Below are 26689 nucleotides of genomic sequence, written 5' to 3' on the forward strand. Positions count from 1 at the left end.
TTTTGCCCTACAAAGTCAATAAAAAACACTTTTGACTCTACCGAATTATGACCGTGTCAACCGATTACTTAGCCGCATCGACCGAGTACTCGACCGCATCATGGCGAGTCGACTAGGATTTTCTTCAGCCATGTTTAAAACACTGCTCCATGTCACGTGTACAACCTCCAATCTAGTACAGCTTGTTGCAACCACAGCCACCTCCCTATCAAAGAAAAGTAGGCAGACAATGATGTCCCACTCAACCTTATCCCCCACCCATCTAATTGTCTCCCTCACACGTCCGGTTAGTTACCACTATGAAAAAAGGAATGGAACTCCACCTTCAATGAACTTATCACTAGATTCACTACACCGGGTATCATGCCATAGCCTAATTCGATTCCCAGACCCGACACGAAATCTATAGCCAGCCTGAAAATTTATCACGGCACACATGATGTCTCCTTATAGTCATCCCAGTATACCATCCACCCCATTTCCCTCCATATGTTCTAATATCACTTCTCTCCAAATATTAGACCATTCCTTGCCAAAAGCCAGATCCATTTTCCGAGCAATGTCTATTCCTTACTCTTAGGATATGAAAACCAACTTATTCCTTCGGCTTACACACCACCTCCCACCTGTCAAGATGTTACTTCATACTCTTCTCGTTGTCGTTACACTAAAAACTTCTTTGCAGTTGCTCAAGCCTACCAATCACAATGATCGACTAGCAACCGCAGCCTTGATGAACATGATCCTCCCACCCAAGACAATAAGCTCTGTTTTAATGGTGACAATTTCCTCTCAACGTTCTCTATCACTGTGATGGAGACCATCCTCGACCAAGGAAGACCAAGTGAAACCCACGAGACCCGTAGAAAGCCTAATAGAGTATCAAGTGGAACCACATGAAGATTTTTTTAATCGTCAAAGATTTCGTTAAAGAAGATACCCGAGATGGTCGAAAACAAAGAACAAATAGGGGGGGGGGGGGGGGGGGGATACATCAGAGCTATAGAAGCAAGTAAAAGGATAAAACAGGAAGGAAAAATCAAGGCAGAAGGAAATTGAACTGCTCAAAAGTCTCCATATGAACCCTGGCCTTGGCAAGCTTATCACCTCGCCATTAGTGGATCTCCTAATATGACAAAGGAGATGCACGAGCTGCCCACAATATCTTTTATCCCGTTAAATAGATCCACATAGCACCAAGGGAAAACATGAGAGCCGGTAGAGTCCCCCTCTACCACCACGTGATTTAGATCTTCCCCCACTAAAAGTGTTATACCTTGGTGTACCGTATGTACCTCTGCCTCACCAGAGTCAGCAACACCAATAGGACCCACAAAGGCCCACCTCACTACTCCCACTTCATCCCTAAGCACTCCCCCAATTCCGGCCTGGACCGGTTTTCCAAAGCTAGAACCATCAAAATTTAACTTCAGAAAGCCACTAACAGGAGGCTCCCATACCTGAACAATCAAAGGTCTTGCCTCCGAGCTGCAACAAACCCCCCTCCGCCCATTCCACAAGTCAAAGGAGGAAACAAAATTGAAAAATGGGAGGGATTTAGCCCAAACAATAGTTAGTGCCACCACCCTAGAGGATGAGTATGAGGAACTCTTAGCATACCCCATAAAATTTCTAGCATTCCTTTATATTCCACAATATCTTACCTTTATTCCGCTAAGGAGCTAATTTCCAACACTCCAAAGCCTCTACAAGATTCTTAGGGAACACTCAGGTTATACCAAATCTCGCCAAAATGCTACTCCAAACCTCTCGAGCCACCTCAGAGTGAATGAAAAGATGATTTATAGTTTCCCCATCTTGATTGCGGAGGGCGCAATGATCTGCGATCAACATCTTCCTCGCCCTTAAAAAATCCACCATCTGAATGTGTTCTTGAAGAGCAGCACAACCAAAAAACACCTATTCAAGCAGGAACAATGATGGACCAAACCCTATTGATTCAAGGGGAAGCATGACAAGACACAAGGTAGTGGTAGAATGATTTGGCGGAGAACTCCCCCGAAGTATTCCAAACCCATATCCTTACATCAGTCATTTAATGTAGCAACCCTCTAATAACTCAAACAGCCTTGTCACTGAATGAAGCTCCCTATCAAAAAAGTTATGTCTAAAAGCAGCCAACCAAAACAATCCTCTCTCCCCATGAATAAAGAAGTCTTTAATTAAGGCCTCCTTAGAAGAGGACACCACAAACAAATCCAGGAAAAGCTCCTTCAAGGGAAGATGGAGGGAATCCAGTACCTTACACGATCATAAGAGTGAACTCTGAATCTAGTACCATCACGAAATGAACATAGGTGACTCCAAATATCACGCCACAAAGTGCGGCCCTGCTGTCTGAAACAATCCTAGGATTCCCAATGCCCCACTGGCGACCCATATTTGTTGTTGATAACATCAGTCCAACGCAATGATTCTTCCTCCTCGTACCTCCATAGCCGCTTTCCCAACAAAGGCTGATTTACTTCTTTAATCTTCCTGATCCCTAATCCAACGGTCTTACAAGGTTTACCAACCTTCTCCTAACCCACTAGAGGAATGCCTCGCTTCTCTTCACGACCACCCCACAAAAATCTTCATTGAATTTATTTTATTTGCTTGGAAACGCTTAAAGGGCATTTGAATAAAGATAATTGGTAGATATGGATATTTGCCAAGATCGCCTTTATTAGAATCAATCTTCCCCCTCTTGAGACAAGGTTTCTCTTCCACGTATCAAGCCTCCTTTCGATCCTTTCAACAATGGGGTGAGAACAGACAGTAAGGAGATCATTAAGAAGGAAATTGAAGATTATTATAGAAAGTTATACTCATCTGAGAATATTTTTTGAAACTAACATTACTAGGACAAGGGTGGTTTTGTCTTCAATTTGGGTGGTTTTCCCTTGGTCAAACTATCACAAGGGTGGTTTCTCTTCAATTTGGGTTTTCGATATAAAGGGGGCACTTTAAGATTATAAAAAATTTGGGCTTATTCTTTAGGGCGTTACCTAATTTCAAGTGTTTTAGTTAGTAATTCGGGAATAAAATTAAGGCCACGTTTGGTTACCAACAAGATTTAGATTTGGATTTAGTTTATATTTTGAACTGGATGATCCTTAGATTCCCAAATCAGCTACAACAGTGCAAAAAAATCCGATTTTCAAATCTTTTCTGCTAGACATTATTTGGAAATCAATATTTGTGGCAACTTCCTTCACCATCACTGCTCCTCGACGTTGCTCAGGCAGCAGCGAGACATCTCTCCCTCCCTTCCTCTCTCTTTCTCTCTCTTTCTTAAAACATGATCATGAAGATGATTGATTTGTTTTTTTTTTTTTAAATTGACATATTTCATTAATATTAAGATAGCAATTGGGACTAGTAGTCCCGATCTGCATTACAAAATATTAAGTTGGACTAGACCGACGGCACCAGTCCAAAAGATAAGCAAAACAGCACCCAGATTTCTATACAGTATTCAACCACCATCAGGACTTCCATCATTCACTTCGTATACCACAAAAAGCAAAACTAAACTTCCTCAAAAAATCCCAACCCAAGAAACTAGGGGTGCAAGTTTGGCCCTGTCAGCCCTGACCCGCCCTGACCCCGAACAGGGTCAGGGCTGGATTTTCCAACCCTGAGGGCGAGTCAGGGTTCATTTTTTTAGACCCTGACTCAGGTCGGGTCGGGTTCTGGGTTAATGCCTCGGGTACCCTGACCCGGCCCGACCCTAAGTTCTCTATTATAGAATTGAACCATCTGTGCATGTTTCTTTTGCTAATGTTTTCTATTATCTTGGATTGATGTTTCTTTAGATTATTATTATTACTTGTCTCTGTTGCCCGTCCTGTTGTTGAATTCATATTGTCTTATTTTGTTCCCTTTCTCTGTTTATTGATCATTTTGTTCTATATGATAAGTGGTTGCTTTATTTTTGGCACTCTTAACAGGTATTTGCACTAGGGTCAATTAGGCCCGGCCCAATCAGGGAGGGTCAGGGCCAGCACTGAGCCCTATAGGGCGGGCAATGGGTTGAGGATTTTCGGCCCTGACTCAGGGTCAGGGCCGAGATAATGGGATCCAGGGTTGGGCTAGGGTTTTGAAAAACCCGACCCTATTGCAGCCCTACAAGAAACTGTTACCCAAAGAAACTCGTTATATGCCCTTACCATCTATACATTTTCTTCATCCAATCAGAACCTAATATCTAGTGCCCATGAAACCACCCAAGAAAAACCTTTTTAATCAAATCAACAGAACTAACTCTGGCACAAAAGCTGCCACGCACACTCTCTCAATTCCACCAATAAAATTCCTATGTCCAATTCCAAATCCATATCGTAAGGGAAGAAATCTGAGGCAAACTGCGCGTAGGGAACCACTTCAACCGGATTCATCCTTATTGCTATCAACTCATTTATCTTTCTAATGCAAAGAGATTGCTTCGCCTCCCATTCTATAAGCCTCGTGGTATTTGCGACCTCCAAACGGCCTACGAAAAACGAAAATTTGTAAACTGGTATACAAAAGTCCTTTATATTGTATGTACCTGTTAAGGGAAAGGATTCCTCTGCAATCATCTTATTGTCCTCCTGAAACTGCTTCCATTGACGTTTAATAATACTTTTAACTTGTTCAGGGATGGTGGGAGCTTCCACCGAGGCTTTTGCTCTATTATATCTCAAGTTACGAACCCACCGCCGATGTTGGAACCACTTGGAGCAATCCGGGAACCCTCTCCGAAGCCTTTCGAAAGTTCGAGGGTTCGAAAAAGAAGAAGCATCCATTTTCCTGACCTAGCTAATATTGTGCTTACCTATTCTTAGGGTGACCAACACACTATTTAAGTAAGGGGTCAGGCCTAATAGATACAGCCTAGAGGCCAAAGTCACCCTCATAACGCATAGGAAACTAAGCTAATAATCAAAAGGGTACACTCGATTGTAGTGCCATAACTAACTCCCTGACCAAAAGATTTGCCTTTTCAAATGCCAGGGATAATAAGACAAAGCTTACTAGTTTCCGTAAGCCTCAAGCACCATTCCTTAGCAAGGCCCCTAGCATATTACTCCTCTTTTTTCCAAGCCCTAAGGCGCCATAAATGAGTTACTGCCCTTCTACTGGCAAAATCTTTCCACCGTCATAACTTTTCCAAGTACCCTAGACTTTTTAGACAGTCGGTCATCATTCAAGACATCCTTCCACGATAATCTTCTGCACCTCAAAATAAGATTCCTTCTAATAGATCTTTCCACTTTTCTGCCTCCCTCCTGCAACACTCCCTAAGCCCACGGCAACTAGCCCAACCAAAGGAAGCTAGAGGCAGTCCCAGATGTTCATCCAGAGACAGTACAAACCTTATGTCATACCTCGATACGATGAAAGGCCAAAGACACCTTTTGGAAATCTAGAGTTTTCCAAGCCATCCTCAATTGGTCAGAAGAAGAAGGGAAAATGAAGCCAGTGTTGGGAAAGGCACCCTGTACTTTTCCCGCCCATACTCCTGATGGTTTGAATTTTGAAAACAGGGGGTCCCGCTCCGACGGAACAATGGTTTTTCTATTTTGAATTTTCTGGATGGGCTCCGGGCGGTCTTCCACCGGACAATTATCTGCCCTAGATGCCATCGGGACGGCCGGGATTCCCAGCCCAAAGTTGAGAAGCTTAGCCACAGGGGGGAAGGGTCCTTGGGTTGATTGTAAACAAGAATCCCCATAATCAATTGCAGATTGAGGCCCCTTTGACTCCTGAATCAGAATACCCATCGTGTAACAGTCGCCAGATATCCATAAATTGGCAAAGGGGTAACTCAATTTCCATCTAGGTGCGAGGATCTTGACCGATACGAAACCCCTACAATGATTATGGCTACCTTCCATTTTAACCTCCAAGACCCGTTCGAAGAGATTTCCCAAACCTTCAACTGTTGAGGTAGCCCAGACTTGTAAGCGAATTCCATATATATTGACCCATAGCTCCTCAGACCCTTGGACGAAATCTTGGTTCCAAACGGCAAGGGAAATTAGAACATTTTCACACGCCACTTCTTTCTTAGCCAGGACTTTCGCAGCCATATCCATCGAGTGAAACATAAATAGGACTTCATCCTTTGATAGGAGGGATGGGCAGGGAAGGGTAGGGATATCCCAACAGTTTTTCGCCCAAAGCCATAGATCCGGTACAGATAGGTCTATTCTTTTTCCTACTAGACACGCATTTAGGATATTAAGCCTCGTTTTCACCTCTGGGCCAGAGATCGAAAGGGACGGTATCCCTCCTTCAACAAAAGGCTGTCAGTCCTGAGTCCGGCCAAACATCTCCTTCCTGGGTCTCAATAGCCGGCTCAGCTGGGGTTAATGTATTTCGCTGTTCCTGTTCACACCAGCGGCATCGGCTCCGCCACTTAAAATTTAAGTAATTGCAAGAGGAGCAATACCAGTCTCTCGATTGCCACAGCGGTCTTCTTTTGACTTTGTTTCTTTCCCTCTCCACTACTTTACCTCTGTTTTGCCCATGGCATCGTCGGCATTTACTCCTCCATTTAAACTTATCGTAACCACAAGATGAGCAAAGCCAGTCCCCCGGCCGATGGCTTGACGTCCCCCGGCCGACGGTTTCCCTAATTATGTCGTGATCCTTCACACCCACAATCTTTTCGATTATTGATGTGGATAATCTTTTCGATTATTGATGTGTTTTATATCCAAAACTCAAATCCAAATCAAAATACAAATGCATGAGGTATCCAAACGGGCCCTAATGGTATATGTTTCCTATTTGGTGTAGTAGTCTATGTTTAGGAGTCTTGATAATGTTAGTTTCTATTTGGGAATTGTTAATGCTTGAGGGTTTATAGGACAGTTTCGTTTTTATGTTCTAAAGTTAGAAACAGTCCTATTGAGTTTCTACCTATGTCACAAATGTTGTTCTCGGGAGTTTCTCAGCAAAGGAAAATTGGGATATATTTTTTATTAATTTTTTCGAGTTTACATCGGGAAATAAACGGTAAAATTAAAATTATTTAAAAAATATATAAAAATATTAAATTTAAGAAAAAAAATATAAAATAAAAATATCATAAAAATATGGGGATAATATAGGGATATTATCGGGATATTTTATGATAAAAACGAAAATATCATTATATTTTTAAAATCTCGTGATTAGTTCGGGATTTTGTCGTTTTATCAAAATCTTGCGATAAAAACACTATATTTTGAAAATAGAGGAGATATTTGTGACGTAGGTTTCTACTTAAATTAGCAATCCTAATTAGAAGTTATGTAAGAGGGGAGGCAACCCAAGATAGGTCGTCGGATTTGTTTCCTAAAATTGTAAGGAAACCCCACGCAAGTTGAAGGGAAGCCTCTAGAAGTCTTAGGAATTCTATATGTGTTGGTCAAGGCCCTTCTTTATATAATGAAATGCTAAAAATATATGAAAATAATTTTTCTTGTGCATGATTTCGTGGGTGTGAAATCCTACACAAGATGTTAAGCCTTGAACTTTCTAGGGTGTGAAGCCTTAGATCAATTGGAGTAATTCCTTTGGACCTGTTATCTCCTCCAACGTTACATAGTTTAAGATCTTTCATCTATTATCTTTATTAGCATCATTTCTCCTTTTCTTTAAATTCTGATTTCCTGCACGCTGTTAATTCCTGGATCCTTAGATTCAGTCTCATTCGTTCCCTCCTAGCCCAAGATCCAATGGCTACAATGAGTTCAAATTTTAGCATTCTCCTATTCCCAACATCAGGAATATTACCGCATAAATTCATCCCAATCCAATGGCTAGATTTGATCAGAATTCCTGTGAAGCTCTTTGATATTGGCACCCAGTCAATTTTCGGATTGTGCTTTCTTTGATTTTCTTGATTTTATTTGCTTCAGTTTCATATAATCAGACTTCTTAAACTTTTCTACAACTTCCTATTCTGCTTCATATGCCATCCTCCCATATTGTTCAATGCATGTGAACCAGTCCACCATCCGTCTACGTTATCTCCCATAACTGATGACTTAGAGAAGTTAACACGCTGACCCCTTAATTGCCTTATAAGACTACTTTCAATTTCCATAGTTTCTCTTCTCTAGGTTTGCTGATGAGGGTTGTCAGCTGCATATTGCAGATAAGTGATTCTCTAGCCCAGAGGAAACAAGTGTGAATCCCTGAATCAGTCCTCCATCTCTAGCCTCATCCAACATTTGAAGTTAACAAGGAAAAAGATCTTTAACGTCGATTGTGAGGTCTTAGTCGAATAAATACAAAGATCTAATGAGGTTTTGAAGAAGGAAAGAAAAGGTCGAGTAATCTTTTCAATAGCCAAATTGAGAATTGGTCCCGAGAAGTCCAGTTGAGATATATGCTACATTTTTAACAAGATGTGGGAAATAAAAAGAAATTGAGGTTTTAAAGAAGGAAAGAAAAGGTCAAGTGATCTTTCCAATAACCAAATTGAGAATTTGTCTCGAGAAGTCCAGTTGAGATATATGCTACATTTTTAACAAGATGTGGGCTATAAAAAGAAACCCTTTGACCAATACAAATTGTTTGAACAGATTGATCTCCGAAATTCAAAATACGAAACCGACTCCATATCGAGAAAAGTACCATTTGTGGAGACGAATAAAAAACAATACTATTTAAGGGAGATTAATGAAATGAATTTTTGTCACAATAGGCTTTATATCAACAGCATTCTTATTGGCAATCTGTGAATTATAATCCAGGAAAGGTACCCAATAGCATATCAGCAACAATTTGGAAATTATCAAAGAAAAAAGGACAGGCGAACATTAACAAACTATGGATTGTTAAAACCTTTAAAAAATGAGAACTTACTTACGTTAATACTTAAGAAAAAATAAAGGCGGAACCCTAGGTGATCCACTATTATCACTAATCATCAATTTAAGAAGCAAGTTGCATGTAATATATTCAAAATGGTCTAGATGGAAGTTCATCACACTTATCCAAAAAAATATTCTCCCCTGATGTGAGTCAAATATTTGATTGATCCACAAAATGATGATATGATTGGAAACATAAATTTACTCAGGAGTGCAAAGTACTTGTAACTTACGAATCAAGCAACCGGAACCAGAGAGACTCGGACTCTTGAGGATCTAAACGAGTGGTATTTCGTTGGCACAAACCAATAGATGAATGCAATATATCACGTATGCTGTTGACCTGTAAAATAGAAATCTCAATCGCAAAGAAAATTCACAATCACCAATGATACAACTTTAACCAAATATATTCGTCACAGACGGGAGAATTCACAAACCTCCTCGATCTTTAAAATACTATTATTGAGCTGCTCGATCTCAGTAAAGCTACCTGAAGTTACTTGAGAAACTATATTTTCAAGAGCAGTATCAAGCAAGCATAATTTTTCGTTAAGTCCAGATATGATTAGTAATAGAGCACTCCCAACATCACCAACTCTTTCTAGCAGAAAAGCAGCTGCATCTGTGACCCCATATTCCTGACACAGACGTAAACAATGCTCCACTCTATAGTTTTCAAATGTCTCCAAGAACTTGAGAGCCGAAGTGGGTTCATACTGACACAATAGCTGCACAACAAAGATGCAGGTGTAATGAGAATTTAAGATGCCATAACTATACGTATAGTTTGGGCATTTTTTAAAATTTCTAATTTGGGCATTCAAAAAAAAAAAGAATTACAGTTTGGGCAGCCACAGAAAAATCACAATTGCAAATTGCAAGGGGCAGTGATAGTTTGAGATGGGCATGTATTTGGTACAAATAAATGATGTGTTTTCGTATGTAACACTGTGGAAAGGTGCTTATCTCGTCATATAATTAACTGCCAAGATCTTGGAGAATCTAAGAGGCAAAGATTAATACTTATCCTTTTAAAACTCACAACCCTACCCAGATAGTATGTATACCTCAGTGCCTCAACAAAGTGAGAAAATATCTAACTCCCAAAAGTAATGCAGCATATCTTGTCAACTCAGTTGAGTTATTAGTCCCCTTGGAGAGAATTTTATTTCCTTCACTAAATTCCCACAATTCCTGGGTTTTACACAGTCTCCTAAAAATTCCGAATTCACGTTAAAATGTTTATATCGTTTTCGGCTCCATGGGGAGAATACTGAAATCATGTGAAACCATTTCATTCAGATCTAAAATCAGGCACGCAGGTAAAGAAGCAATTGTAAGTACCCTCCAAGGAGTCATGAGTTCTGAGTACTTCATAAAGTAGCAAGGCAAAAAACTATAATTGCTTTGATGATTTCTACACACCACTTTTTCCCCTAAAACTCGTTTCCCATTGTTCCTCATAAGTTGGCTTCCATATTTAATAATTAACAAGATCCGGTAATAATTAACGAGGACAAATCTATAATGCCATGAGACTCAAAAAAAATATTGGAAAAGGATAATTGTGTAAACATGCGGTTCAAAAGATCTTCGTCAGCCCAAAGGTGTGGCCATATGACTGCTGACGCCAGCTATATGGCCCTAGGAAGCCTGGAGGTTCAGAACTCAGAAAAGGGAGCAGCAGTCATCTAGATCTTGAAGCTCTCATACAAAGTTGTGATTTAACCCTGTGAACGGATAAAGAAATAAGGGAACAAAAGAGAAGAGAAGAAGAACAGATATGAAGCGAGCTTGTGGATTTCAAAGTAAAAAACCCTTGAAACGTGTGTTTATTAAATGTTGGAAATGCCCTGGGGGAGTGAGAAACGTGTCCCCGACAACGTATTACGAAAACATTTCCAAAACGTGACAAAAATTTGAGAAAAGGTTTCCTAAATGCGTTGGAAATGTATACGAAACATATTGAGAACCTATGTAAAATGCATAGACTTATATGAGAAATAAGTGGAAAATGTATGTGAAATGTGTGTGAAAGGTATAGGAAATGGTTTTAAAACATCACAGAAAAAAATTATGGAATGCAAGTTAAAAAAGGAAAACAATAGAATATAATTATAAAAATAGAAATAAGCAAAAAATTCTGCTAAAAATAAAACACATAAAGAGCATATATAAATCATATATGTGTCCCTCTAATTTAAATATTATAAATGAATTTATTTATGCATAAAACCTCGTTAAAATTCGAAATGAAGAAATTTCAAATCTCCAAATACAAAAAATATATAGAAAAAACTTATGAAAATATAAATGAAAAATAAAAATTAAGATAACAAGATAAAAATAATAAAAATAGAAATAAAAACATATTAGGTGCATTTCTCACATGTTTTTCTACTGTTACTATTCTAATGTGTTTCCTAAGACGTTTCCCATATGATTTTCTATCGCTATCCCAATTCTCGTTTGCACTTTTTTTTCTCGTGTTTTCTGCTTCTATTTCATATTTCGCTTTCCGAATTTGTTTCCCAAAATGTTAACTATGGGACAAATATTACTAATAAGGTTTCACTACTCACATGAATAGTGGCATGTTACATGTGATGATTCCCATATACTGTGAAATGTACGAAAAGAAGAAACTAGCAAAGTTATAAATTTCTCAAGGCTTGCTCAAGATTGATTTGCCTACCTCAAGATAAAGTTCAGCCATCTCATCGGTTACATGAATTGAGTTATGATGTAGAAGCTTTGGGAAATCAGCGATCCTTTCCAAGTAAGGCTCAAGTTCGTTTGATTGGTCCTTCATACGCCTTCCCCATGACACATCTAAAACATAACCTCTTTCTAAAGAAGAAAAGTCAAGAGTGCCGGACAAGTAAACCTCAATAATTGTCTTCAGATAAAGAAACAGGCTTTTTGGATGAGACCGAAGTTCAGATAGGATATGATGACTTTCCTTACTGAAATGGTCAATGACCAGAAACACTGCGCCCTCTCTGCAGCAAGCACACCGAACAAGAATAAATGCATACGATAAGAAATAACACTATCTCATAGAAATAACAGGCAAAAACAAAATTAACCCACTTAAGGCGTGGAAATGAAAATTTGAAGTAAAGACAAGTTTCATTAAGATATTATCCCAGCCTGACCTGCTTAATTTAACCAGTTCAGGAATTCGAGAGATAATTGCCGACTGAAAAGTAGAGTACTCAGCATCTCTCAACTGTAATAAAAAGCTGTTGATAAAAGCAAAAGCATGTATAGGTTCATCCACATCTTTCATATAACTGTCTAAAGCTGCAAGGTATTGGCCTTTGCTTCTATGTATCAAACCACATACCTGTATATTGAAATATAAAACACAAAGCTTTAAAGAGTGGTTGTAGAAAAATTCCCATCTATCAAAACCAACAAATGACACGTATCAAGACCAAAAGATAATAAAATAAATTATTTTTATATAGAACATTGAAAATATATTGTAACTGAGCCCCTCTTGATACTAGTGAAACAAAGAATGTACCAAGTAGAACTTACCTGGTAAAATTGAGCCTTTTCACAAAGATTTAACATGTCAGATGTATCCCAGTCTGTTTCAGGAACTACTTTCAAAAGGGCAAGGACTTGTTTCTCTCTTTGAGCAGTTTCAATTTTCTGACTTGGTGAGAGATCACTATCTGATATCAAGCACTCCAGAATATGATTCAATACACTTCTCGAAATAGTAGCACTTTTACATGCAACAAAACAAGCAATGAACTCTAGAAGGTGACCAATGTCTTTCTTTGAAGGCCATACTGCAGGAGATCCAGTTCCATCCTTGACCACCTCGGAGATTTCCATGTCAAGAATATGAACCAAGGTGTCTATAATATTTTGTACCATCAAATTCTGATTTTCAAAGTTCTTGGAATCATTTTCTTTGTTCTCGTATGAGCTTGCATCAACAATAACATGCAAAGAATGATCTGATTTTGGTGTTTCCTCTTCCAAGAATGCACACCTCAGAACTTCTAGAGTTGCTTCTGTGTCCAACCATAAAAGATAACATATGTTTGGGCAAGCTCTAGTAGATGACTTGGAGTTTATTACAACTTGTGAATTCAAGGCAGTAGAATCCTCAAGCAGAAACTGCAGCAGTTCCGTTCTAAGTAATGGCAAACGGGATGTAGGAAGAGTACCATGCCCTGCCAAGTAAAGATTTTAGGGTTTCAGGGCTCCTCTCAAGAGCATGAATGCCTAGAGTCATTCGTAAAAATTAGTGTTTAAAAACTTGCAAAAGTATATGGTGAATATGTGTACCTGCACGTAATTAGTGTACAACATAGTTGCCACCCTGGTTGATCCCACAACAACCCCTTACAAAGTCAAATTGTTGTTGGATCAAATATCAAGGGAGGCACCCTGATTATGTGCAGCAGCTACGCACGGACACCATACAAAAAGGATAAAAACAGGCCTGGATGAGAACTCGGTCAAGGTACAAAAGGGATTCGACTTGGGGGAGTCAATGAATAGCCTTGTCAATTTTTCATTAAATAGGGAGAGTCAAAGGAGTTTTGACTGACAGGTTAGGGAAACACACGGACACAGATGAGAACTCAGCCAAGAAAAAAAACGATCGACTAAGACAAGTCGATGATTTACTTAGAACATGGATAAGGAAGAAAGTTAAAAAGGCTTCCACTGCCCCATCATGTTATCCAGCTTAACTTTAATGGGTCATCCCTTGTGAACCCGGACTGAGAGGAGTGTATTAGCTTTCTCAAGAACAAACAGCATTATGGATTCAAACAAAACGGAGATCCAGGTTCTGAAAATCGGAATCGAATCGTAAATCGTAAGATATTTTCATATTTATATATAAAAATGAGAAAAAAATATTAAAAAAATATAAAAAAGGTAAAAAATAAGAATAAAACGACTAATTATCTATTTTCCATTTGAAACTATTAAATTAAATATAAAATTCCATGATTAGTAATCCAAAGGACAAACCATATTCATCGCACAATAAATTACTAGACAAAGCACAAACTATATTCATCACATTATAAATCATTATATAATTTATCACAACAATAAACAAAGCACATACTCAAATCTATAATAATCATCATACAAAGAAATGTCAGCAACAAACAAAGCATTTTGAAATGATTTTCATTTTGAAATCACAATCAGTTCTCAAAATCCAAAACAGACAGAATCATGAAAATCGCAAAAATCGCACGATTCTAAGTGATTCTTCGTCCGATTTGAATCTGTCAACCCACGAATCGATTTGAATCATAAGATTCAAACCGTAAATCGTAAGATTTTAACAACAGAGCGGAGATCCATGCTCTTCTCACCGAGCTTTAATGTTTTATTGATAGCATTAGGGGTGCTTTGTGGGTGAAGGTGACTCAGAAAATGCCATCACTTGGGCAAAAAATATTAGGCCGGGGCACTGGCATTTGGAATGCATTATTGATACGATAAAAGATTTATGTAATGGTCTTCTCCCTTAAATAAACACCCTACGTTAGGTTAGCAAATTAACAGATGTGTTAGCCAAAACAAGGTTACCTGGAACGAGGTACGGGAACGGGAGCGGGAGCGGGAACAGGAACGGGATACGATGGTAGCCCGGTACGTGGTACGATGAGGGTAGGCTAAATTGGTTCGCTATATGGGGTCGCGGGTCGATTTGGAGTGATAATCTGGGTCTCTCTCTCTCTCTCTCTCTCTCTCTCTCTCTCTCTCTCTCTCTCTCTCTCTCTAATTTAATGTTATGCCAAGAGATGTTGAAACATTGTTAGACCTTATCTTAAATATGACGGGCAAGCATATCAACTGGCGGCTGCTGATACTTTTTGGGAAAGGTATTCACATTTGACAGCTATTTAAAAAAGAGATTAAAACTTGTAGTGCCAATATCAGTTCTTGGGAAAGGTAATAACATTTGACAATTGTTTAAAAAATAGGTTAAAACTTGTAGTGTCACTCAGTAGGCTTGTGGTCAGATTTTTTTTTTAGGGTTTTTAAGTGGATGTATGCTTTCCACAGTTTCCATTTTCCCTCCTCTGTTATGCCATTTACAAACCCCTCTCTATGCAAAAGAAGGAAAGAGGAAAGGAGGCTTTACAATATTGTACATGGATTGTATTTCGATTGGCAATCTTTACTGGAAGTTTCTGTAGGAACAACATCTGTTTCAGGTTAGTCTATTTGCCTCTTCTCAGTTTCTTCTTTTTTCGGCCTCCAATGAGGTATGATGACATTAAAGATGGGAAGGAGAGTTGTTTTTTTATCTCTTTGACCCTTCTTCCGTCTCTCTATGCATCTCTCCCTTTCTTGCAGGTCGTCCAGGTCGCCATTTTTTTTAGCAATCCGGGTCGAAAACGACCCAAGTTTCGGGTTCGCGACCCCAGATCGCGGGTCGGGGGATGCGAGGGCGATCCCGGTCACATTGAACCTATGCTGGTGTTCATAGAAACTCTCTTTTGCAGGGCAATCACTGTCCTCTTTGCAATTTTTGTCTTTTTTAAGTGAATTAAGTTGTCTTTTCAAGAAATATATGCACACGCACACGCACACGCACACATACATACATACATGCCTAGTTATAGGAAAGGGACTGCCTGCACAGCATTATAAGAAGCAGCAGAGAGTTTTGGACAAAAATATTCAAGTGTTTCGGTTAACTACTAGATTTTCCAAATTCCATGCCTCAAACTATTGTATAAGTTAACGGAAAGATCCATATTATATTAACCACCTGACTTGCATAAACTGCCAATCATTATCTAAGATGCATACCTGGAGGAAACGCTAGACCTAAGAAGCAATACTTCAGATAGACAAGCATCCTGTACCTGTTTCCAAAATCCCCACAAGAAAACTAAGCACGTAAAAAACAATCACCAGTTTACATAGGAAGTCACAGAACAATCAGGTTTTCCAGGAAACAAATATCTATGTGAAATTTAATAACATAAGTAACCGCACAATACATGAAGTTATGAATGCATGACTTTGATAACCAACACTTATATAAATCTAAGTCTCAACATAAGGCAGCATAAAATTAAGTATCAAAAGGTTAGACAGTGATAACAGAAACATGAATTCTGAGATGATGATAAGTACAGGACATTAAAGGAAGAAACTTCAAATGAAATATTGTAATTCCCTTTGTTAGAAACTTACCGGCTTCTCCAAAAGCTTAAGCTGTTGGAGATGGTGTTATTGAATCTTTTTATACTTTAACACTCCCCCTCACGTGTGGCCCTTTTTTTTTTTGGGGTTGGCCTACACGTGGCACATGTGGCCCCTCTTTTTGGGTTTGGCCATTGCATGTGAACTTTTACTATCAAGGAGGTTTGAACTCAGGACCTTTGCTCTGATACCATGTTAGAAACTTACCGACTTCTCCAAAAGTTGTTGGAAATGGTGTTACTTATTGAATCATTTTATACTTTAACACCCTTCAAGATGCATTTACTAGACAAGATGCATATTTGCTCCACCATGCAAGCAAACAAGGGATGAGAACCAGATATACCCCAGAAAGGATCCCTCATTATCTAAGACATCTGAAACAAGACAAAAGTTCAAATGAAAAATTGTAATTCCCTTCCAGATGCATTTACTAGACAAGATGCATAAATCCTCCACCATGCAAGCAAACAAGGGATGAGAACCAGATATACCCTAGAGAAGATCCCTCATTATCTAAGATGTGTGAGACAAAAACGAAAGTTCAAATGAAAATTTGTAATTCCCTTCAAGATTGTAAGCCCAAGGGTTCCCAAGGGCTCAAATCTTTACCCATGTTTTGATGAACACAAATTGATAAGCTCATAATGGACTAATGAGTTGCCTTGAGTGTTGTGCTTGGACAAGTTTTCATTAGCATATTTCAACTTAGCACTACACTATGCTCTAGCTTGAGGATCAACATGCTCAATGGCCAAAGGAGCTAGCCATTTCCAAGAAGATCCCACAAAGAGATGCTGAAATTCAACGATTTCAAGCAAGTCAAGCATCGGAGGAGGAAGAAAGGGTGCAGTTGGAAGAGTTTGATGAAATGGCAAAAATGGGAAGTCGTTTGGGGATCGACTATGAAGAAGATGTGGAACAAACTAAGAAAATGTAAGTGATATTGAGAGGTGCGATGGCAAGGAAAAAAAGGAAAGACTCTGGGTAAGGGCAGTATGGAACTTAAGTCCCTGAAAAGATAAAGAGTTTGCTGGCCCATGGGTCTCGGCACAGTGCACTGATAGTAGTAATTTTTGTATGGTGTTCTTAGTTGGTTTCGAAGGTTGCTTCTTTTTGTTTGGAAAAGGATGGTATAATAATACTATCAAGTGTGCTTGAGGGACTGCAGTCCTTCGCTGCTTGAGGGAATAGTGTTTTCCTGGTCTTGGACGGATGACGTCTTCACTCTGGTTCTTTTGGGAGGGAAGATTTCAGATATGATGGTGGATTTGGGCTCAATTAATGTTGTACTCGTGTGGCTTGAGAGACCTTGGTCTTTCGCGTATCAAGTCTTCTTTTATCTGTATTTTTTCAATCTTGGATGGTTATGTCGGCGTAGTATAAAACTGGGCTATTTCGCTTTTGGTTTTTATGATATAATGGGGTGGGACTACTGGTCCCAATAGATATGTCAACTTTCAAAAAAAAAAAAGAAATCCATGTGTTCAATAAGTTGTTGCTTTTTTTTTAACGGAAATTCTTGATTTTCATTCAATTTAAATTTAATAATTCTCCTCAGTCAAGAAATTTTACAAGCAATCCATTTCCTTAAAATTTAATAAATCAAAATAAGGAGTCAGAAAAACATAACAACTGAAAAGAAAAAAAAAAAAGCTCCCCAAGAAGAAACTTAAAGATTTTCCCTGAGTTATTGATGACAAAAGATCTGTTATAAATAGAAGCAACATACCCAATAGCAGCAGCATCCGTTCTTTGGTTATTCTGTACAACCACTAAAAGTTCCTCTAAAGGTGCCTTGAAATCATCCAGACCTTTATTGAAAAGATATATCAGGGCACCGTATAGTCCATGTTCTCGGCATAATATGACCACCTACATGATCATTTAAAGTAATGATTTATTTGATATTCAAAAGCAAAATTCAAATGCCATTCAACTTCCAATTTCTAGTGTGTAAATACAATTCATCAGTTCTACTACATACTGATTGACCAAGATGACCTGATTAAAATCCAAGGACGAAATATCCATGTGAAGAACACACTGTTCAACCCGTTGCAACCATCCCTTGCTGCTGTAATGCTCCACCAGTGCTTGCATAATCTACCAAATTCATAAAACCAGCACAGTTTAGGCAATTCCTTCGCAAACAAAGGTGTCAATATGGCAGTTGTATTGATTCATAAGGCAATACCTCAGGAGGTAGAGATCCAAGCATATCCTTCAATATATATGGCTCCAAAAGCTCCAAGAATGAGCCTGGTAATAGCGTAAAATGATTAAAATTAATCCGAGGAAACATTGCTCTCAAAAGAACCATTGTTATATTAAGCGTCCAAAACCATGAAACATAATACAAAGTTTGTAACCAAGGTAAGTATAGATTATGAAATAAGTCAGTTCTAAAGAAATGCTATTTATGCTAGGTACTGCGAGCAGACAACATGTAACCCATATGAAAGTTAGTGCAAACAGAGGGTTCGCGAGTCGTTTCCAGAGAACTTTTGGAGCATTAGTGTATTATAACTTCAATAAAACAGCACCACCATTTCAATAGCAGAATAAACAGCCAAAAACAATCAGAAGGCAACTAGGTTTACACAAAGAACTAAAGCCTTCGAGATAATTCATTAAGTACAATCAGAAGGCAACTAGGTTTTCACAAAATTCATCCGAGTAGTTTTGCAAACAATGTGATCAAGCCAAAGAAATAAGATCCATAAACAATGAGGAACAAGAGTATAATGACCGGTACACAAACTGAAATAATATAAAAAAGTCAAACTAGTGCCCAAAGAAGCTAGCATAAGGGGAATCAAGGTGTAAAGAAATGGGAAGATGGAAGGGTATGATCAAAGAAACAAGGCTGCAAACCTATGATTTGTGGACACGGACACGAGTGTCGCGTGTCGACACGGACACGGTGTGTCGGACACGGCAAACTTCCAAAATTTAGAAACGGGGACACGGCTAAAATAGAAAGTACATATAATCAAGATTTGTGAACATGAATTTGTGTGCCGAATTTCAACACAAATATGAGGTAGCTGACATGCCAAACCCTAAAAATCTAGAAATAGTGGCGCTTATACACGTACATACATATAAAGTTACTATTGTTACTAACACTTATAGTAGTACATTTAAAAGTGTCTAAAGGAATGTCGACACGTGTGGACACGGGTGTCTGACACGACACGACACCGGTTTCCACAATAAATTCAAAGTGTCGGCTGAATCATAGCTGCAAACAAAATTGTGAGGCTCAAAGAAGGAAGCAAAGGATCTACGATATAATCGGGTACATGAGGAAATGCTTACCTTGGTCGTGTAGGCTGCAGCCTCATACCTCGCAGAGTAGGAGCTTCCAGGAACTAATAGAGCGTTACCGACAGCCAGAGTCAGTCAAGGCACTGCACCAGCCACCAGGGAAGGGATAAAGTTGAGGGGAAAGGTTGAAGGAGAAGGAGGGAATAGTGAAACAGAAGGGAAAAGAGAATGGACTGCAAGGTAGCAAGGAGGCAAGCTAGAGGAGGAAAATGGGAAGAGAATGGGGGGTGCAAGATTTTGTAACAGCAACTATAGGGAGGAGAAGGGAGAATATGGCTGCAACAGTATCGGAAAAAGTGGAGGCAGGAATAGGGGTTGAAGGTAAGAAAGAAAGGCTATGGCGCTTCGGCCGTGGGAAAATATGAAAGGGGAAAAATGGGGCAAGGGGGGACGAAAGGAGGGAGGAGGACAGAGGAAAGTGGCTGCATTCCTGCGACTGCATGCTGGCCAAGAGTGAAGGAAGAGGGAAAAGAAAGAGCGAAAAAGAGAGGAGGGAGGGAGGGAGGGAGGGAGGAGAACAGAAGAGGAAAGGAGGAGAAAGGAAAGGAGGAAGAGGAGAAAGAGAGGTAGAAGAGAGAACCCAAGAAAGGAGAGACTCGCCTTGCAGTTGGGAGTTGCTCTTGCAATTTCCAAACTTAAGAGGTAATAGGGTTTAGGGGATTTTATAGAGAGGACTTGTATTTTTAAGTAACAGGCCCTACTAAACCTCCAAGAAACACCAAAAGTCACTTGAGATGGTGGGCATTAGGGAGACTTAAGTGATTGAATGGGGGCCTCATCTGTGGCCCAATAAGAAATAAAGATAATATAAGTGAGTGGGTCATAGTGTAGCTAGGAATAAAAAGGGAAATAAAAGGGGATGAATTGGGTCCTAAGTGATGTGGACAGCCCACGTACAGGAAAAATAAGTGCTTAAAATAGAAACATATCCAAAAAATAGAAATAAAGTCTAACTACTCAAGTCTCTCCCCAATAAAGCTACATTAGCCAATCAAGTGGGCTGGAATACTCAGTCGTGAGGGGAAAAGAAGAACTTTAGCTTGAATAAGGGAGCAATTAAAGAATATATTGGGAGTTGGGAATGTGCTTAATATACTTACAAAGATGTATCCATTAATTAACTAGTTTCCACGGATTACAGTTCACATTAAACAACAATTATGGCTGATATGAGTTAAAAATATGCAACATTAAGTAGGACCAATTATGGTCACAAAAAACAACGCCAAGCTTTGAATTGGCTTTGTTTCTCCTGAAAAAGTAGAACCGAAAAATTCACAAGCATTACTTATTCAATGACCATAAAGATTTTGTCAACTGAAGGAGCATACAGAATTCCAAAAGAAAATTTTATGACCTCTAAAAGCTTCAACCCAAAACTTAGAAACTTCATCAAATTTAATGTAGAAGTGAAACTACCTCCTTGTTGAACAGCCACAAATTTGGAGAAGATGTCATCGAATAGGATGTCCGTCCTTTTTATGTGGACACAAAATTCTACCGCAACACCACCAACACGAGCATATTGCTCTTCAATCTCAGAGTGCACAGAGGTGTTTTTATTCTTTGTCTCATCTGCTTTCCCAACTTGGCTGCAGAATGCCACTGAAATATAGGAAAATACTTCATCTACATATGATATAAGCAGCTCTACTAAATATGGCTGTATGGCTTCCCGTATAGCATCAACGGTTCTCGGAAGATCAATAACACCATGTGCATGACCATCATAGAGCCTCATTGACATGTCAAGTGCACCCATCCAGTCACCAGCCTTTTGCAGAACTTGAATCCGTTCCTTCCATGGAAGAAGACGAGAAACAACAAGATGCATTGGCCCAAGTATATATATGGTGGCTCCTCTAACAGCTACAGAATTGTGATAAGCCTTTTCAGGATTCCCAAATGTATTAGTAAAATAAGTATGGTATGTAATGACATCATCTCCTCCAGAACCATGTTCAACAAAACTCGTTCGGTGAAGCTCAGTTCCTTCCTTCGCAAACAAGGAGAGTTGTCCCCTCAATGTGAGAACCACCAACATCTGAGAAGGAAATGCAAAACTCTTCCTTTTTTAAACCCCTCCAATGCATACATACAACTAGTAGTGGATACTACATGAAAGCAATAAGTAGAAGGACGCAACATAATTGAAAATGAAAGAACAAAACCCATTTGCTTACCTGATCATCCAACCATGCCACACCTATTGCCGCACTGTCAAGGGTCCATTCCCGATATACTTTCAGCTCCGATTTAACCAACTTTGCTACTTGAACTTTCCGATCCCATGCGATCGCAAGCAATGAAGCTTTATCCAATGCCTCTGAGGGGACATATACCACCACAAGATCATCAAACTTCAGAAAAATATCAATCTAAAATGCAGCTAAATGTATTAACTCTTACCAGTTGAGGAACCACGTAAGTGGGCCGCACATTTCCATGCAGTGTAAGGCATGGAACCTTCCCGAACCCCATCCGGCTTAGGAAGACGCTCATAGACTTCCAAATTGGGACTAAGCCTTACCTAAAAGAAATATGGGTCATTTCAACAGAATGAACATCTACTTAGTAACACTACTTAGATTTTGCAAAATCATCTGAGGACTTCATACCACCAGAGCAGTTTGATTGGTGACAAATATGACCACACCTTCTTCGACAAATGAAGACCCTTCACTGAAAAGTTTCCATCCTGCCTCTCCCCCAACAACACCTCCCACCATGCTACCAAGACCACTGGAGGACACCGCACCATTGCCTTCAGCAGACAACAATCCGCCCCCAAATGAGCCATCAATCAGAAGAGGAGAAGCGGATAATACAATTCCTGTTTTTTGACCATCAAGAAGACACTGTCCAACCCATACACAGTAGTAAAAAACACCTTCAGATAGTGAAGAGGAAGCAACCAGAAATACGCTACAAGTACCCAAAAAAGGTTTCAATTTCACAACTAAAATAGCTCATAATTAGGTAATTAAACCTGTGTTTTGACGTTGAACCGATTGAGCAATGGAACCAAAGAAAAAGAATGTAGCAGAACAAGCCCTTTACAATCACCAGTAACTACTTTAAACTGCCGTGTAACTTGTGTATCTTGCCCTAGAAACAAGGTATGTACTACTGGTGATGTATGCTCCCCGGTAATTGTTTTCACTCCCGTTGCTCTCTGAATATCCCAAACTGTTAGATGACCATCACTGTATCCTACTAAAAGCAAGTCACCTTGCTGATTGAAGCACATGGACGTAGCGGGTGAATGAGATTTTTCACCCTGGGAACCAAGCATCACCATCTGAAATATGCCAAACATATTTTAGAACAAAATAATCTGAGAAGCTATCATTTTTTTAAAGCAAATGAACAATCATAGCATGAAATATCAAACTGAGGCTCTCATATATCATTTTGCAAATAGAATAAGGCCACCATGCATCATCATACAGGAAATTCCTCCAACCATAAAGTAGCACCATTTCAACCGACCATCCGAAACAAAAATATATCAAGATGAATATATTGAACAGAAAAATCACCACCCAACAGAAGAATTTATAACACGGAAGTGCTGTATTCTGTTGAGTTGGGTGTCTTGAATTCAACCTGGTTTGTATAAGGGGTTTTAGGGCTTATTTTCATATTCTTGATTTGAGAAGAGGGTTGAAAGCTCAAAAAGGAGAAAACGGTGTACAAGGGTTTCTTGGTGGGTTTGGTGAGAGATACTGATTTTCTCTGGTAATCTCCAGTTCCTATAGTGGATTTTCTCATCGCCTCTGTCATGGACGTAGGCTTTATGCCAAACCACATAAATCTTTTTGTCTTCGTGTGTTTGCCTTTTTGTTTTGTTTTGCTTTGCCATTGAAATTGCAGGTTGCAATTGAAGGGGTTTTTCACGACAATTCTGATATTCACATTTCAACTATTTGTAAAGACGAAAAAAGCCAACTTGACAAAATAATAGTCTAAACATAGCACGCCAAAGAAATCGAGATTACACACAATGAATAGGGAATAAATGAAAATAATCGAGACCATGTAAGAGAAGAAAATAATGAGTAACCTTCGCATCCATATTGTCAGGATAATGGGCAGAATATTTACTAGGCACAACAAGAGCAATGCCTCTTGACATGCCAACAGCAATGAAGTTCATATGAACTGCTAGGGAATAAATGAAACTAATCAAGATCCTGTAAGAGAAGGAAATAAAGAGTAACCTTTGCATCCATATTGTCAGGATAATGGGCAGAATATTTACTAGGCACAACAAGAACAATGCCTTTTGACATGCCAACAGCAATGAAGTTCATATGAACTGCTAGGATCTGCGGGGAACCGTGATCACGCCTAAACGCTTGAGACGAAATGGTGCGACTAATTGCATTGTGAGGGTCAATCTGCAAATACCCAACTGCAGGTGGACCCCGCCGAATACCTTCTAGCCTCATCGGTTGAGCTGCAGCACCCTCTTCCCAGTGCAAACTAGAGGAAGCGTATTTCTTCTCAAGTTCTTCAGCCAATTCCAATGGTTTCATATATGACTGCAATTTCTTCCCACTCTTTTTACTAGACCTCTTGCTCTCTAACTGAGATGGGGTCTCTTCAAAGAGCTCATTCTTATCATTCCCTAAATTGGACTCCACTCCCCCAATTCTGACCTCTCCATCTTTAAGGTCAGAAGATTCGTCATTCTCAAACTTGTGTTTTTCAAATCCAGACAATGTCAGATTCTCATCAACCACAGATACATTCTCATTCCCCGGGGAAGAAGCGATATCTTTCTCAAAAACAGCAGGAGTTGAAAATTCAGAACTCTCATCCACCTCACAAGCAGTATCATTCCCACTTATCTGTTGTTCTACAGTGGCACCAGTATCCAAAGAATTCAAATCCACCAAATGATCATTAGAGGACACCCCTATTTCTTCTTCTCGAACACTCTCTACTTCTTCAGTATGCACCTCTTTAATAGACTGAAATCTGTCGCTTTCAGTCAATATCTCTCCAACCTCATCTCCTCCTGAGATTTCCTCACTACGCAGTCCTCCAATTCCCAACTTATCAGATGAAGAATTTTCCACCCTATCATCTTGATCTACTAATTTACCATCTAAAAGAGATATTCCAGATCCAATGACATCCGAAACATCATCAGAATGACCTAACCCTTCATCTACACCACTATACAAATCTCCAATCGAATCAACCGATCCTTGAGAACGAAGAAGTAATTTCTGCAGAGCACCACTATTAGCTCTTCTGAACTTGATCGCGGCCGCATGAGGAGTGGGAATCGAACGTGAAGCTGCTGCTGCAGCAGCGAGTGCAGCACCTGGTTTAGGGTTTTGTTTGATGCTTCCAAAAAGAGGAGGCAAAGGGCGAGAATTACTCCGCCCTAAAGAGAATAAACTATCACCTGATTTTCTCCTACTAGAGAAAGAAATCTTTGGTTCCTGGGATATTTCTTCTACTTCTGATGATGATTTTAGGGCTTCTTTAGAAATTGGGAGGGGAATTTCAGAATTGGGTCTAGAAGGATCTTCTTCGTTGTGAATTTGATTTTCTATTTTGGGGGGAGGAGTTGGGGAGAGGAGTTTTCGATGTTGAAAGTTGTGAATGTTGGAAGAAGGAGAAGAAGGAGAAGAAGAAGAAAGAGAAGAAGAAGGAGAAGAGGAAGATGAAGAGTCGGATTCGTTGAGGATGTCGTCTACTGTGCGTAGAGGGATATCGTCGTCTTCTTCGCTGCTGCTAGTCTGTAATTGAAGCAAAGAGTCGAGATCGAGAGGCATGGGAGAATTGCTCAGGTTCTTCGTCATCTTCCAGGTTTCTTTCAGGAAAAAATCTCAACCTCTATTCATCAGAGAGGGAGAGTAATTAAAGAAGGAGGTGTTGAAAAATACGGGACTTTGTTCGAAACGGGGCTCGGGCTGGGGCTTGGGCTTGGGCTTTGGGTGCATCCGTCTGTTATATGTTATGTAAGCAAAATAGAGATTTTATAGGGGGATGATTGTTTCGCCCATACTGTAGGATAATGTGCCACCTTGTTAACGTGATTTGCCGGGAAAAGGCGGTAATCTCTAACCCCACAATTCATGTTAAAGGTGGGGTGCATTTCAAGGTGGCAAACGTGCCGGGCGGCACGGCACGACCAAATGAGGCCCGGAAAGGCTCGCGGGCCGGGCACGGCACGGCACGGAAGGGTTCATGGGCCGTGCCATGTGGGGCCGAAATCCTCAAGGCTAGGCTAGGCACGGCCCGTGTTTTTTTTTTTTTGAATTAAAATTTTTCTCGAAACTTCGTGGGATAACCAGAAATATTTTTTTTGAAACAGAACATTTCTCGGAACTCCGTCGGTATCCCACGGAGTTCCGAGAAAATTTTTTGAAACAGAACATTTCTCGGAACTTCGTGGGTAAGAAATGTTCTCGGAATTCCGTGAATTCCTACGGAGTTCCAAGAACACTTTTGTTTTCAAATTTTATTTTATTTTTATCCATATTTTGTGAACAATTTTCTTTGTCCCCTTTTGTCAATTTTATTTACAATTATTTCACAATAATAATTTAGAAACAAAGATCGATTGTGCCAGGAATATTTATCCAGGAACCCGGACGGCGCCTTTAAATTTTATTAATATCAAATATTATAACAAGAAAATAGGAGCTGAGGAGGACATAGAACCTTGCCTCTAACCCTTTAAAGGAAAGAAAAGAGAAAAATAAATACAACTTTTAAATTAAAAGTCTTCAACAATCTTCAGATGATGAGTTTGAGCCTTCCAGTCCTTGTATTCTAGAATCTGCATCAAGCCATTCCTTCAAGCACACACATACCTCCAATGTTTTTTATGACATTTTGGTTCTTTTGTCTTCTAAAACCCTGTTACCTGCACTAAAAGTGAACTCCGATGCTACTCCGATGCTACTAAAAGTCCTTGTATTCTAGAATCTGCATCAAGCCATTCCTTCAAGCACACACATACCTCCAATGTTTTTTATGACATTTTGGTTCTTTTGTCTTCTAAAACCCTGTTACCTGCACTAAAAGTGGACTCCGATGCTACTGTAGACACCGGGGGAATTAGTATATCACGTGCCATGATGGATAGTACTGGATATGTTTTCTCATTTGCTTTCCACCACGGCAAAATGTCAAAAGTTTACCATTCTTCGGGATTGATATAAAGTTCATTTTCCAAATACATGATAACTCATTGCAAGATGCTTCACCAACACTACTAGGTTTTGCTCTTTTTAAGCTTATTAAAGTAAAAATTG

The 26689-nt window shown here is 39.4% G+C and overlaps 1 protein-coding gene across 1 annotated transcript in view; it reads right to left on the reverse strand.

The window, feature by feature from the left end:
- Positions 1–25362, reverse strand: part of SETH5 (transducin family protein / WD-40 repeat family protein) — a 34539-nt gene extending 9177 nt beyond the window's left edge. Inside the window, exons 1-15 of the mRNA XM_077389563.1 lie at positions 23630–25362; positions 22396–22707; positions 22025–22264; positions 21816–21936; positions 21590–21732; positions 20826–21450; positions 18271–18335; positions 18078–18179; positions 17806–17948; positions 15675–15730; positions 12408–13057; positions 12020–12210; positions 11557–11863; positions 9299–9589; positions 9092–9201 (exon numbers count right to left, since the gene is read on the reverse strand). Coding sequence (XP_077245678.1) covers positions 9092–9201; positions 9299–9589; positions 11557–11863; positions 12020–12210; positions 12408–13057; positions 15675–15730; positions 17806–17948; positions 18078–18179; positions 18271–18335; positions 20826–21450; positions 21590–21732; positions 21816–21936; positions 22025–22264; positions 22396–22707; positions 23630–25228 — 4955 coding nt within the window. The 5' untranslated portion in view covers positions 25229–25362. The remainder of the gene's footprint in view (positions 1–9091; positions 9202–9298; positions 9590–11556; positions 11864–12019; positions 12211–12407; positions 13058–15674; positions 15731–17805; positions 17949–18077; positions 18180–18270; positions 18336–20825; positions 21451–21589; positions 21733–21815; positions 21937–22024; positions 22265–22395; positions 22708–23629) is intronic.
- Positions 25363–26689: the final 1327 nt, after the last annotated feature.

Source organism: Tasmannia lanceolata, unplaced genomic scaffold, assembly GCF_043159265.1.
Source record: "Tasmannia lanceolata isolate RefF3 unplaced genomic scaffold, GAP_Taslan_0.1 ptg000008l, whole genome shotgun sequence".
NCBI lineage: Eukaryota > Viridiplantae > Streptophyta > Magnoliopsida > Canellales > Winteraceae > Tasmannia > Tasmannia lanceolata.